At 39.5% G+C, this 15,975-nt stretch overlaps 1 protein-coding gene across 3 annotated transcripts; it reads left to right on the forward strand.

The window, feature by feature from the left end:
• Positions 1–354: 354 nt before the first annotated feature.
• On the forward strand, positions 355–15,960 carry acvr1ba (activin A receptor type 1Ba). 3 transcript variants are annotated; one of them, XM_079802696.1, is made up of 9 exons: positions 355–579; positions 10,358–10,600; positions 11,612–11,857; positions 11,935–12,165; positions 12,259–12,426; positions 12,538–12,694; positions 12,778–12,902; positions 13,384–13,514; positions 13,884–15,960. In XM_079802696.1, the coding sequence occupies exons 1-9, from the start codon at positions 489–491 to the stop codon at positions 14,007–14,009; spliced, it is 1,518 nt and encodes a 505-aa protein (XP_079658822.1). In that variant the 5' UTR covers positions 355–488; the 3' UTR covers positions 14,010–15,960. The 3 variants fall into 3 exon arrangements, with proteins under 3 accessions (XP_079658822.1, XP_079658823.1, XP_079658824.1); XM_079802697.1 differs by lacking the exon at positions 355–579 and adding an exon at positions 2,724–2,842; XM_079802698.1 differs by lacking the exon at positions 355–579 and adding an exon at positions 5,435–5,505.
• Positions 15,961–15,975: the final 15 nt, after the last annotated feature.

Below are 15,975 nucleotides of genomic sequence, written 5' to 3' on the forward strand. Positions count from 1 at the left end.
GTGAGAAAATTAACAGGTGAATAGGCCTACATCTGAACAGATTAGTTAAAAATAATTCCTTGATGCTTAGGCTTAACCATTTTCCTGTTTTGTAACCCGTTTTATACAGATATTAAATAACCAATGTTTCCCTCAATTTCATCCATGTTAAAGCCACAAGCTAATGTCTTTAATAATAAAATAAAATAAAATACGACATGGGATAAATCAATAACAATCCTCATGAGAGACCTTAACTACATACTACATGGCTATCAGGCCAATTCACAAATGAGTCCTTGTAAAGAGACATTTCACCACAACAAAGGAGCCCAGGCGTGGAGCCCTCCCCTTTAAAACTAGGCACACCCCTTTAACCCACTATTGTCTAGCCGAGCCTGGCAGGCGGTGTATGGTTGGTTGGTTTGTGGTTGTGTTGGAAGTCTAGCTCGCTTGTCAATATCACGCAAAACGCTCGCTTGTCAATATCACGCAAAACGAATGCATTAATGCTAAGAGATGGGAATCTTGCAGTCATGCTTCCACGAAGAACTGCTGTAGCGCTGCTCTCCCTGTGTGGATTAATAGCGGTCGGCGATGGTGAGTCGGGTGTTTGTGTGTGTGTCACCTCTCTGCGTGTATTTATTTATTTGATAGGCTGCTGGTGTGTGGAGAGAGAGTGTGGCCAGGCTGTGCTGTGCTGGACGGGGCAGCCTGGCGCTCATCATGGCGCTGTGTCTGGGGTTTGTAAACCAGTCATCTGTAGCCTAAACCATTTCTTATTCATGTATAACTATTTTCTAATGCGCGTGACGTGTAATTGTATTTATCATTTTAGAGAGTCGTGTAAGAAATGGCCACGCTAGTATGTTTGTTGTCCCTTGTTACTATATTCAAATACATTCGAATAGAGGTAATATATATATATATATATATATATATATATATATATATATATATATATATATATATATATATATATATATATATATATATACATATATATACATATATATACATATATATATATATACATATATATATATATACACACACAGACACGCGCGCACACAATTTTCTCTGTTTAGATCCAGGCCTGTTGTCCTTTACATGCATGTATTTAAGCTAACCTTGCGTTAAGCAACTATAAAATATTATAGCACAAATGCGAATTTCGGTGAGGTGTGTGTGGCCAAAACTCCAGCATTTCACAGGACTTCAAAGAACTGACGTCAGATGTGGCTAACTTACATTTCATACACTTGCAACGCCAAACTTCCTTGGTGGGTCGTACGATGTGACGAACGATCTTCTTCTATTTGTAAATGAATCGTGCTTTTGATTCGGATCTTTTTTCCTTTTCTAGCTGTTGAAACGATTCACGAATCAGTCCGATTAGTTCTCGAGTTTCAAAACTCTGACTCGTTGAACCGAGAACTTTTCAGTTCAGAGAAATGTTCTAATGAACCGATTCACATAAATTAATCTGAATTTCCATAAGGCTTCTAGTTGTGACATGTATCTCGACACCAGTGATTCATTTAAAAATGACTGGCCTTGTTTGTAGTTATGTGTTAGATTATATCATAAATATTGTTGTCAGTAGCCTACATTGTTTGCTGCATGTGGTATAACCTGTTTACAAAACAGTCTGGTGGTTCTTAACATTAATCAGCATTGTGTATTTCAACTGGTGAAACAATCGACCTCATTGACCCCATCACTATTGCCAAGCCATATAAGGCCTAAAATATTGCCAATTTCTAAATGTATTCACAAATATTAATGGTTCTAAAAAACTGAAGTTGTGTTTTATAATCCCTGGCAAGTATGTTTCTTTCGTAGAGTACGATGGAAAGCTAGTCATTCAGCAAGTTCAGACTGAAGTCAGATTTGGAGTCTGGTCCTTTGTAATGGAAATGTGGGCAATGAGCCCTATTCAGTGGCCTGTCAAGGGAGTCTGCCTTTCTTTTGTATGGCCAAACTGATGGTGGTTACATCCACAGCACAAATAAACATGTCTGTGGTTGCATGGCACAGCACGATAACAGTGTGCTCGGAAACACTGGTGAGATTTTCTGGAAGGACAAAACTGTGCGAGACTGTGTGATGTACTTCATATGATATTGAGAAGCCAACAAAATAGTATGAATACTTAGCCACCTTTTTTGTATGGTGATCATAACTAAAATATTAATGCAGTGTATTTTTTTTCTTGCTGTGGCTTTCTGTGCTCCAGACATATCAAGGAAGACTGTGTAATGAAATGTATCACAGCAGGGACCATTTTCATCTACGATTTGAAAAAGTTAAGCAATCTGTGATCTCTAATTGGTGACTCATCTTTTTTCCAAGAAGCATCGCTCCCACTGTTCGCAAATGGTTGTGTTGCAGAAAATGCTGCCAAATGCTCTAATAGAACTTGATAGGAAATGCTAAACGGACAAATCCCACCTGTAGTACGTCTGACAGGGTCGCCTCAATGTCAGACTCTACAGTGAGCGGATTGTAGAGGCGCCTTCGGGCTGCCAGTGACGGGTTTGCACAGCTGCCGGTAGTTGGACACAGACTAGTGGAAATGAAACCGATTGGCGACTCCAGCCATGTTATGGTAATTATTCCAACAAAGTGCTGCTAAACCAGGGAATCTAAGGCGATTTGGTGTCTCCAGGCTCTGGACTTGTAGTATGACTGCATAGTTTCTCAGTAAGCATGCTGTTTTTTTGTTTGTTTTTGATAAACAGGCTTGTCGTGAGTCTTCGAGCTTCTAGATGTCCGTGTGAGGCTTCTCGCAGGCTTGTGTGAGAAAACAACAGCAATGTGATATGGGCACTGCGAGCTAGGCAGACAGCCATGAGGCAGGGTGCGTCGCTTTCATCATCTTTCATTCTCTCCCACATTTTTCTTTTCCCTTCACACACAGACCAAACTTAAGTATTAAACGTGCTCCCTGCTCCTTCACATTTACGGTTGGTGAAAAACACTCCAGGAATGGCAATTTAACCCATTCAAACTTACATTTTATGACTGACTCACTTGCTTACAAGAAATGACCATTAATGTGTTCCACTCCTCATAACAGCAGTGCCAAAGTGGAAAAAGTGAGTTAATCCTCTATAATAAAAGTGTTTGTTAATGCGTAAAAATATTATAGAGACTGAACTTGTGTTGTGCAGGCAGGAAGAAGCAGACGTTTGAAGCCTGTATCACAGGAGGCCTCCAGGTGCTGTTATGGAAATGAAAGGGAGCACATTAAGCCATATTTTGCATGTGTGTGCTTGTATATAAGATCAGAGTATGGAAAGAGTAGCAAAGAAAGATATGTGGGTTCATGGGGAGTGTGTGTGCGACTGTGCGTGCGAGTGTGTGTCTGGGGAGGCCGGCTGTTGGGGTTGAGTCCATGGTCACAGCCGACTGATGCTGGTCTCCGCTTTATTAATGACCTTGCTAATGACCCGAATGGCCGGCGGGCAGTGCAGATTACATAGAGAGACAGACCTTTGTGTGACCTACATAGTGCTTGTTTAGAAATGGTGCATTTGATTGATAGTACTTTTTTCCCCTTAGTACTAAAAATGTTATCTTTTATCTTTAATTTTCTTTAAAAATAAGGGTAATTGTGTATTATACCCTTAAAGGGACCGTTTTGTAATTGTTTACTCACCCTCATGTCATTCCAAACCTGTATAGCATAATTTTTTCCATCAGACAGAATAGTAGACATTTTTGAAGCATTACATAGCTCAACAGTTTCTGAACATGTCTGTCAAGTTCTCAAAAAAAAAGGTGACTTGTGCACTATATTTAATGTTTTTGTTTAAGCCTTACAATAGTTTTGTGTAAAGAATAGACCAACGATGAACTGTAATTGAATGGCGTATAAACTGTAGGCTTTCCAAACTGCGCTATACCGTCCAAAAGTTTTGAAAAAAATAATTATTACTTATTAATCAAAGACGCATTAAATTGATCAGAAGTGTCAGAAATGGCAAACATTTATACAAACATATTAACATATTTCCACAAACATATTAAGCAGCACAATCATTTTCAACAATGATGATAATAAGACATGTTTTTATGAGCAGCAAATCAGCAAATTAGAATGATTTCTGAAGGATCATGTGACACTGAAGACGAGTTGGCTGATAACAAATCAGCTTTGCCATCACAGGAATAAATTAAATTTTAAAATGTTTTCAAATGGAAAAGTTATTTTAAATTTTACTGGTAATATATTGCAGTTTCATTACATTGAAAAATCTTAATCTAGTGTATCTATTTAAAACTAACGCACCCCTTATTATATTTGTCAGAAGAACTGTATTATTTTGTCGCATTAAATGGTTTGAGGCTGCTGCCCTTTGAAAGAGAAAAAATCCTGAATGTTTTCAGGGGGAAAGATGGATTCGTTCCTCTGGACCAGATGAGTAATTTGACCATGAGGGTTCGAAAGAAGCTCCCCTTCCTTTCACTGCATTGATTTTGTGAGTGTAGTTCGCTGTGTGTTTTAGACTAGAGTGCCTGTCTGCGCGAGTGTGTGTGCGTGCTCTGTCTGGTGGCGTCGGCATGTCTTAATCAGCTCCCTGTCTGGGTGCTCAATGGATCTCATTTCAGCTCTATGCATCTTGGGTAACTGCACTCTCTCAGTAGCCCCTGGCATCCTGCTAGAAGAGGAGGATGATGGGCTTTCATTATACAGAGGAGGTGAAGCAAGAGATAATGCCCCCAACAAGAGACAAGCACCGCTCTGGCCATCCATTTGTAATAGATATGAGAGGACTGCTTGTGTCGTGGGGGGCAATATTTGTGTCTGAGTGTTTAAACCACAAACCCCGTGAGCTCTTAATCCTTGCTTTGACCCCAACATGGAAAGTTGGTACTCTTGAAGGAGAGGTTGTGAAATGTTTGTTCCATAGTGAAGGGTTTAGTCACAGTACAGTACTGGTAATGTGAAGTTGCTTGTGGCTTCACCGTTGACTAAAGACTTTCCATGAGCCCAGCTCTGATCAACCAAGCACACTGTTAATGGCAACGATTTCATTCACATCTTCCCGCAATGCTTTTCATTTCCTGTCTAAACAAGAATGGAATGATAGGAACTTCACACTGGCAGTGAGGTTTTGATGTTGTCCTTTACTGAATTCCCCCTTTTCTGTTGGGTTAAGCCAAGTCTAGACTAGGGTTTTAAGGTCTGTCGTAGCTAGTCCCTCAGCCGAAATCCCATCGCAGCTGGGGGTTCTGTAAGTCGCCCTCTGTTACCTCTCTGTGTTCTGTCCTGGTGTGTATCTGTTTCAACGGCAGCTCTTAAAAGCATGTCGGGGGAGTCCCCTATCCCCCAGCCACTCTAACAGTAACTGCCCCATCCTCCACCGCACAGCCCACTCCCATCCTTTGTCCAGACACAGCCCGCCCAATCCCTCCTCATGTCCCCTTAATCTCCACACAAAGAGCCAGTGTAAGGCCACCAATTATGCACATACAAGACCTCGCTTGGCTTGAACCGCTCACGCTCCCTCGCTGCAGGTTTGGAGCCACTCGCACCGTTCTCTCGACTGGCTTTGCATAAACTTTGATTGGTCTTTTTGAAGTTTTGCAGTACGTATTGCAGGAATTTGAGTGGAAAGTGTCGGGTTTCTGTAGTGCAAGTGATTTAGTGTGTGGTAAGGATGTTGTAGAGGGTTTAGTGTAGTAAGTTAGTCACAATTGTGAGATTTGATGTTGCAATAACAAGAAATACAGTTAAAAAAGGGTTATTTCTCATGATTATGACTTTATATCTCACAATGTGTCTTATTTTTTATTCTAAGGTGGAAACAGGCTTCCATAGCTGTCAGATTTTAAAATTAAAAAAAGTGATAAATTGGGTTGTTTTCATGGTATGCTACTAAGAAAAAATGATTACGGTTAAATTTGTTATTGAAAGAGGAAATAGCGACAGGTCTGTTCTTTTGTATTGTAACTACAAAATAAAAAAATGTAGGACGGGGGCTGGGCTAAATACATCGTTTTTTGATTGGATTTTTCAGATGATTTTTGAGTGGCTGGGCTTAAGCTGACTAAACAATTGGAAAAGTCTTGCGTATGTCATCAGACAGAATTCTGTCATTTGACTGTAGACAGAGTTATGACATTTTGATTCAAAATTACAAGGTACAATTAAATTGTATATTTAACTACAACCAAGCATTAAATTGTTCTGAGAATATTCTTACGGTACATGAGAAGTACACGACACAATTATTTTCATGTTGATATGTATTATGACCCTTTACAGCATGAAGAGAAAAAAAGCATCTTCCATTGGATTGAAAAAACCAGATGGCACAGCATTAGTTGAGTGAGATTTGTTTGGGATGCTCAAACAGAACCGTTTCAATACCTCAACAGTCTAAACCATTTTGGAGGGGTTAAATCAGCCTACAAATGGTTACTTATAGTAGTCTCTGCATATTAGATTCATGGCATAAAGTTGATTACCACAAACAATTTTTTTTTTAAAGAAGCAAAATTCTACATTACATTGAGGCTCTTACAATTGAAGTGAATGTGGCTGTTTTTAAGAGCATTTCAATGCAGAAATGAGAAGCTTTTAATTATTTAAAAGCACATACATTAAGTCTTCTGTTAAAACTTGTGTTTAGGGTATAAGGCGTTATGTTGCCCTGGCCACGAAATTGTAAAATTGGATATAACTGGATAGTGCTGTTGATTGAGCATAACCTGGAAAGTTGTTTAACATAAAATTTAAATGACACTTCAGCTGTGTGAATGGTTATCCTGTTTGTGATAACTACACTGTGTTTTCTCAGAACCCTTTATCAAGTCACTATGAGGCAATTACGGTCATTCTATTTGCTGCACCATGATTTAATGATATCGTGTGTGCTCCATTAGAGGGTTATTATGGCACCGGGTTGTTTTTCTCTTGTTATCAGGGCCTGGTTACCTCCGTGTAATCTGCAGGAAATTCCTTGTGCATGTGAACTTCAGTTGACTTGGATCCGCTCCACTAACGGTTACTGGCAGTGTGCTTCGGTGTCTTGTTAGATCACAGCCTTTATAAGATTTATAAAGAGTACACAAAAACGCTCTCGCACTCCCTCTCTTGCTCTGACACTTGACATACACACTCACAAGTGAAGTTGACACTTGTTCAGAAGGGTGTGGTTCAGCCACATGCATGTCATGAGTTGTGCAATAAAACCTGTGTGTAAAAAACTGTGGGAGGAAGTGTACTAGTGAGTCAGATTGATTAAGTGTTTCTGGAGTGAGATGAGTGACAGTAGGGAGTACAAGGTAAAAAACAGAGGCCTGAACATGTGGGAAAGGCAAAAGAAAAGCATTGAAATGAGAGGCTTTGAATAGAGCATTCTCGACAGGGACGCCAAAAAGCCTGGGCTGTAAAGTGCTGTTTGTCCCTTGGTGGGCCCTGTTGTGATCAGCCGTCAAGCATCTGAAGTCCTGTTATTTTAAAACCACTGCAATTTGTCTTAAGTGGCCTGCCATTGTATGCAGCTCGGATAAAATCAAGGGCGCCGGTGAAGTGTGAATGCCACCCCTCGTGTCATGACCTCGGTCACCCTCGGCAGTCTGTGTACCAGCAGTCCTCGTATCCTGTCTGAGTTTGTCTGACTTCATGAAGAGACCCAAAAATACACAATAGTGATGACGGATCTAAAATGGTTTCAAAAGGCAAGATGGTCTTCCATCACGGTTACCGTTTGAATGAAGATTAAAAGTATCTTTATACCCGCAGGCTTTTAAGATCATGTTGTAGGTAATATGAAAACAAAAAGGTACCTTTATGGTAACATGGTAGTCTTTGGGTGAACCGAACTAAAAAAGAAATTAATACATTTAGTTCTGGTCATTTTTAAGGCCGAACCTACAAAAAAAACTTATTTTGCGACGGAACTTACCAAACATCCGAAACAATGCTGTGTTCTGGGCTAAATGCGCTCGCTATATGTGCCTACGTATGATGCCGTTTTGGCTAGAACTTGGAAGAACTTTAAAGGAGTCAAAACCGCAGCAGGACTTCCTCTGTTCCACACAAAATAAAGATCTGCTGCAAGATGATGGCATTTCTGATGCCTGTACCGAATTGTAAGGGGCGACGTAGCTCCTATGACAAGAAAAATCTGGTATGCCTCAGCATTCTGTCCTTTTTAGGGTTTCATCTGGTGTCATCACTTCCAGTTTTTGGTTAGTTTGGATGTCTTTGGTCCGTGTTGATTTCCTATTTCTGGGTGTGTTCACCCTTGGCATGTTTGGTTCAATTAAAGAACCGCATCATCTCCTCACAGCAGATCTTAGTTTGTGTGTGTGATGGAGGGGTTCCTGCCGCTGTTTTGAGTCCTTTACGCATTTTATAAGCTTTTCACGAGTTCTCAGCTGGTCATATGCAGGCTACGCACATACAACGAGCGCATTTATAACAGCACACAGCATTGTTTTGGATGTTCGGTAAGTTCCGTCTCAAAATAGGCAATGTCATAAAAGCAGACCAATCAAGTTGTGAACGTATCCCTATACCTTTAGGTTCGGCATCTTTAAGGCCTGTTCACACCGGGACGATTTTCGCGCGTTTTTTTTTAGGTTCGATGATAAAAATGAATGCTAAGCGGACCAGGACTTTGTTTTTGTGTGTGTGTTTTTTGGGGGTTTTTTTGGTCTGAAGAACTGAACTACAAGTGTGCACACACCCTGGATAAGTATGAATGCTGCCATCCGAACCCTGGTGCGCACCAAACAAGCGGACCGAGACCCATCTTTTCAGTTGTCTCAAACAAACTCTGGTGCGGTTCGAAAGAAATATGAACGCAACACAGACCAAAGACGTAAAACAAACCAAAAACAGGACGTCACAAGGGTTCAAATGCCAGCGTTCACACTTATTCAAATGAACTGCACTAACAGAGCAATCAGACCAGAGTTTGTTTAATCGAACATAACCTGTAAAGTGTGAACCACGACCTTTATTAAATTTTGTACATTAATATTTTATATATTATTATCTTTAAATCTTGTATTTACATGGTACTCTCAAGGTCTTACCATATCACTGTACTGTCAGTATCACTGTACCATAGTACCTCAGTACTTTTTATAAGGGATAAGATGACAGATTCAAGCAAATAATCTGTTCCACAGTAGCTAGCTTTTACGTAACGTTTACATGCACACAATAAAAAAATACCTTGCGCACATGCCCAGTGCTGTGTAAGAATCTGGAATCAAATTGGATTCATTCCGATTGATGAACATTTTTGGATATAAACATATCTAGTGGTAGACCGGGTAAACCCAACCTGATCTGCCGGCAATTTGATTTCGCCCTGCAGCTCAGGCTGGAAACCTGTACATTCATTTATCCTGCTTCTGTTACAAATTTGCAGGGACCAATCACAAACCGGCTTATCCACCTGGCGCGCTATTGGCGGGTTTAACACAATGACGGATAGAGAAGCGATGGATCATTGGTCTGATTGGTTGATGGACTATCCCATTGCGTACAGGGTCACTTTGAACTATGCCCGTTGATCACGCCTCTTGTGCAGTAGAAAATACAGAGCAGACTCCCCAGACCAATGTTCAATCTTAAAAGATTGAGCTTGGTCTGGTGATAGCCAGACAAACCTAGTGATCTCTAGTTAGTAACATGATATGGAGGATATTTTGATTTTTCCAGCATTGGCACAAAAGTGTCAATACGAAAGTCTAACAAACAGCCTTGTTGAACGATGATAAACAGTTTTGATTTATTTAACAAATTTTAGTGAACGGAGTGTATATAAAAAAAGTGCACATGATTGTACATCTTTATTTTCAGTGTTTTTTTGTTGTTGTTGTTTAGCATTTTGATTTGTCAATATAAATAAATAATATTTGAACAAATAAACCATTTTAAGACTTATTGGGAATCACTGCTATAAACTTACATCTTGCTCATTATTTGTTGCAAACTAAGTTCTATGACTGTGCAATAAAGCAATGGAATCTGAGAAGATGTTCTGCTGATATAAAGGTGCTGCAGTGGGGGGTCCGAATCAGGCCATTCCATGCCAGCTTCTGCTGTACACAGTCTGTTTGGGTTCATCTGCAGTGGCGGATTGAGTTTCATGTTATTCAGTTTGGTTGCGAACTGAACTGTGCATGCAGTGCTTCTGCCTGACTTGCCTTACTCAGTGTTTCCCTTCCCTTAAATTGGTCTTGCTTGCCCTCTGGAGGATATTGTGAGCTAGCACATTTCACTTAAAGCATCCACTGAAAGAAGGAATCGAATACATCCTCATTTATGATCTGACATTACAATGAACACATATTACAGTTATTTAGTCATATTTTAATTTTTAATCTCTCTCTTCCTCTCTAGCTCTTAAGTGTAATTGCACGGCTTGTGAGAACACAGGTTATGTGTGTGAGACTGATGGGGCCTGCATGGCCTCTACGTCTTACATCAACGGTCAGGAGGAGCAGCAAGTACGGATCTGCATCCCCAGTGTCAGCCTGGTTCCACCTGGACAGCCCATCTACTGCCTGAGTGCCAAAGGCCTGCTCAACACACACTGCTGCTATACAGACTTCTGCAACAGCATCAACCTCCAGATTCCCAACGGTAGGAGCGCAGGCTAAATATATTACCATTCAATAATCTGGGGTCATTAAAAAAAATTATGTATATTCAGCAAGAACGCATTAAATTGACAAAAAGTTATAATAATATTACTATATATATATATATATATATATATATATATATATATATATATATATAATATATTTATTTAACATTTCTATTCATCAGAGAATACTAACAAAAAATTATCATGGTTTCTACAAAAGCATTGATAAGACGCAGATGCAAATTAGTATATCATACTGATTTCTGAAGGATCATGTCACACTGAAAACTGGAGTCTGTGACTGGCGTCACAGGAATAAATTACATTTGAAAATATATTCAAATAGAAAAAAAATATTTTCTTATTATTTCACAATATTACCATTTGCTGTATTTTTTTATCTTAAAAAATGCAGCATTGGCGAGCATAACAGGCTACCTTCAAGGGCATTAAAAATGATATATAATATATTGGTACTATTTCAGTTAGCTGTTTTACAGCTACATTAACTTCATCTAAAACTTTCTTCTGTTAATCTCTAAAACTCTAATATAATAACACAAGTGTAATGTTAGTAAATCTCAAAATGAATTCATATTGTATTGTAATTGTGTGATGTCTACATTCTCTTGCAGCCATTATGGCCATTTATCTCTTATTGGCATTAACATGAAAATCATTATTTTCAGTATCGGACAGAATTTTAAAATCAGTTCATCCCTATAGGTCCAACTGAAAGTAGAAAACATTTGTATGTCAAGTAAGCTCACTTAAGGACTTGTTTAGTAAGATTTGACCAGAAAAGGTTTTAGAATTATCATGTTAATTAAATTTTTTCTGTTTGCTTGGTTTTTATTTTTATTGTATATATGTAACTCTTTTGTAATTCCGTTTTTGCCACAGTGGCTATTGAAGATTGCCATGTCTGCATCTGTAACTTTAAACAAAACTATACTGATACCATAGGTCCAACCTGTTATGTGCATTTTCCTTGTCTCTTTCAGGGATTACTGAAGGTAAAGGGGACAGTTGGGGTCCAGTAGAGCTGGTGGCAGTGATAGCAGGCCCGGTCTTCCTCTTTTGCTTGCTACTTATCGTTGGAGTGCTCGTTTTCCAGTACCACCAACGGAACTATAACCACCGCCAGCGACTGGACGTTGAGGATCCGTCCTGTGATCATCTGTACTTGGCCAAAGACAAGACCTTGCAGGATCTCATCTTTGATCTGTCCACCTCTGGTTCAGGATCTGGTAAGTTGCACCCTTATCGTTCTCCAGCATATCTGACAAGTATTTTGCTCGTGTGCTAATGTGTTTTCTCGTTGCAGGTCTGCCCTTGTTTGTTCAGAGGACAGTGGCCAGGACAATTGTATTGCAGGAGATCATCGGTAAAGGTCGCTTTGGGGAAGTGTGGAGGGGGAGATGGAGAGGAGGGGATGTTGCTGTGAAGATCTTCTCATCCAGAGAGGAGCGCTCCTGGTTCCGCGAGGCTGAGATTTACCAGACCATCATGCTCCGTCATGAGAACATCTTAGGCTTCATTGCTGCTGATAATAAAGGTAAGATATGTCATGAAGATATATAATATGGTATTGTATTGTATTGTAGTATATTATGAAATTAAACAATAAATTTTTGTCTCTGTTTCTTAGACAATGGCACATGGACGCAGCTGTGGCTGGTGTCAGACTACCATGAACACGGCTCTTTATTTGACTATCTCAACCACTACTCCGTCACAATTGAGGGGATGATTAAGTTATCCCTTTCAGCAGCCAGCGGCCTGGCACATCTGCACATGGAAATCCTGGGAACACAGGGTAAATACCTATGAATTAATACATTTGATGCATCAGCCTAAATGAACTGTAATATCTCTCAAATCCTGTACTCACAAAACCAAACTGAACCATGATGGTCTCCTCCCACAGGGAAACCAGGCATTGCACATCGTGACCTGAAATCTAAAAACATCCTGGTTAAAAAGAATGGTACTTGTGCCATAGCAGATCTGGGGCTCGCTGTACGGCACGAGTCCATCACTGATACTATAGACATCGCTCCTAATCAGAGGGTTGGCACTAAAAGGTAGATCTACCGACAGTAGATTTAATTATGAAGGTAACTAAGAAGATAGCATTACTTAATGTGAATTTATTTTGCCTTTTTAGATATATGGCCCCAGAGGTACTAGATGAAACGATCAACATGAAGCATTTTGATTCATTCAAGTGTGCCGATATCTACGCTTTGGGACTGGTATACTGGGAGATTGCGCGGCGGTGTAACGCTGGAGGTGAGGAAAAAGGAGCTTGCAAAGAGCCTTACTAAACATCCACCCACAGTATCTTTTTCACAAATAAATGCATCCTTGGTGAGCATAAGAGAGCAAAAACATAAATTCCTTCTGACTTAACACCTTGCTTATTGATATGTTATCTCATTTAGAGATTAAATATTTGGAAGGTCGATTGACTGAAATTTGTGTGGGATTTATATTGGTATAGAAATTGTTTTTTATTGGTATATAGTGGAATTTATATTGGATATTGGATCGATTTTATTAAATTTGTATTTTATCCAATGCACTTGGGATTCAGGTGTGTAAGGCACTATATTTTTTATTTAGAGTTAAAAAGTATCATATTGCAGTTAAAATTCTGGGAATTCTGATATATTTTGTTACACACAAACAGTAAAGATAAATGATATAGATGCATTGAGCCATTCAACAATAAACCATAACCTATCTTGAATACCTCCTTGAATTTTCTCAGGCATCCATGAAGATTACCAGCTTCCCTACTATGACCTGGTCCCCTCTGATCCCTCCATAGAAGAGATGAGGAAGGTGGTTTGTGACCAGAGACTACGGCCAAATGTGCCCAACTGGTGGCAGAGCTACGAGGTATAAAACTCCTACTGGTCATCTTTGCAGCTTATTCTGCCCTAGACAATCCCACTTAGATAAAGGTCATCTGATTGACATTTGTGGTAACCGACCAACCACAGTTTGCTGTCAATACTTGACTTGCAGTGTGGGTACATGTGAAAATGATGATGGGAAGAAAACACTCAAATAATGGCGCAGCATTCACCACAAACATGTTTGCCAATTTGAAAAGCCGTTTTTTGAGTGCAGTATGCTTCACACGTGCCATCTTGAGACCGTTCCACATAAAAATACAGCCTTTTTAATTAAATTCAGCTGTTATTCACATGCATTCTTGTGAGAGAGGCTGGAAAACAAAATTCTATTTGGGTTTTCTCTCCACAGGCGCTGAGAGTGATGGGGAAGATCATGCGGGAGTGTTGGTATGCCAACGGAGCTGCTCGGCTTACGGCTCTGCGGATTAAGAAGACTCTCTCACAACTTAGCGTCCAAGAAGACGTTAAGATCTAAAACACGTGGGATGCTGCAGATCCCCGCAGAGACACGCAAGCGAATAAAGACTTACGCCAAAAGCAGCCTGCCAGTTGTAGCCCTTTTTTTTTTTTTGAACCTTCTAAAGTTATGACGAGGCCTACCTCACCATATTAGACGAAACTACTGAGTGTGAGTCCATCCAAGCCCTTTTCCATTTCTCCAACATCAATGTTCCCAGTCATGGATGAGCCTCCAACCGCTGATATCAGCACAACCTCCCTCCATGGACCTATTGTTGTTGAATTATTTCGATGTTTTTTGGCAGGAATGACAATTGAACTGTGACAGGCATTTTGATTTTTCTCATTGTTTTTATTTCACCGCTTTTTGAAAGAATGTTTTTCGATTTGATTTGTTCATCCTCATTCGCTACTACACCATATGTCATATTCCAGCGTCAATCTACGATTAAATATAGTGCTCTACTGCTGTTGTGAGAATGTGAAGGAAAAAAAAACGTGGATAACACTGTCTCCTCCTGTTATGACTAGCAATTAATGTACAAAGCTAAGTGTAGCAAAGCGGACACACCATGACTGTGTGACAAAGTGGCATTGCGGTTCTTTGTTCCTGTGGAAGAAATGAAGAAGTGCCGATCATTTACTCCAGTAAAAATCAACCTGCTTATTTATCTTTCTTCAGGCTGCGTTTGTTTAAAAACTCACTCCAGCAGGGTTTTGAATGCCTGTGTGTGTGCGTGTATTTGTTTTATTGAACTGTTTTTGGATTCTTTAAATCAGTGTTGATTGCTGAATGCATTGTAGGATGATTGCTCATGTTCAGTCCTGTTGTCCGACAGCAATTGAGCAATTTCTGTCCTAAGGAAAGTCATTACCACCTGTATGCTTTTAAAAATTCAACTGATATTTTAATGGGATCGTTTGGTATGTTGTATTCCTATTACTCTGGGATGTTGGCATGTTAAACTGCACTGTTGTTATTTGTTTGCAGTCAGTGTCCTTTTGGGGATTTAGTAGTTAGTACCACTTCACAAAACACACATGTAAAATAATGCATCTCTCTATTTGCCTGCATTATAACATTGATATTGCTCTGCTTTGCCTTGCATTGAAGAGTTGTCATTCAGTTTCATTTAAAAGTACTACTGAACATTTGGGGTTGGACATGGCGAACTTGCATCACTAGCACATCCCTTGAAAGCCAACTTCACTCAGTTCTTTATTAACTTGCACCGATGTCTTGATCAGTCAAAAACATACAGATGTTCTGAATGGTTAACTGGAATCTATGGGAAACGCGAAAAAATGACTAGATTAGCTTTGGCATTAAGGCAGGGCTGGATGAGAACAAGGTATTATGTGTAACATTTGGAATCTATTGCCGGCTCTATTACAGTCCATTTCTGATTGACCTATGCATTTTGTACTTTCAAGGTCATATTCTATGAGTCTGCTCTGCGTAGCTGGAATATGTTTTGATGACGGTAGCACGATTCAGTCGAGCTGGGTGACGTCGAGAATGCCTAAAATAATAATGACTGAATTTTGTTAGACCATGGTGCTCTACGTTATACACTGGGAATTCTGTCCGTAGAAATGTAAAGGCTAATTGTTCCACTATTTATATTGTGCTTGCTTTTTTTTTCTCACAACTTGGATTTTGCAGTTGTTTGTAAAACGTACTTTAACTTGTGCTTAAGACTTGAGGAAAGGCTACGTTAGTTACTGCCACTTTGTAGAGGCAGTTGAGTCTAAATTTCCTGACTTGGTAGACAAAATGTTTGTCCATTTTAGTCTTGATAATAAGAGTTCAGACTTGGTAGACAATGCTTTCAGTCAGACGCATAAGAGTTCTTGATCCTAATGTTCCATGTGTATTTTAAACATGTTAAAAACAAATCCAACTGTGGGTTAGTTAATTAATATAATGTACATAAACGGTATACAGTAATAAATCCTTTTTCTTATTTCTGCTTCATTGA

This window comes from Gobio gobio, assembly GCF_949357685.1.
Source record: "Gobio gobio genome assembly, chromosome: 21".
In the NCBI taxonomy this organism is placed as follows: domain Eukaryota; kingdom Metazoa; phylum Chordata; class Actinopteri; order Cypriniformes; family Gobionidae; genus Gobio; species Gobio gobio.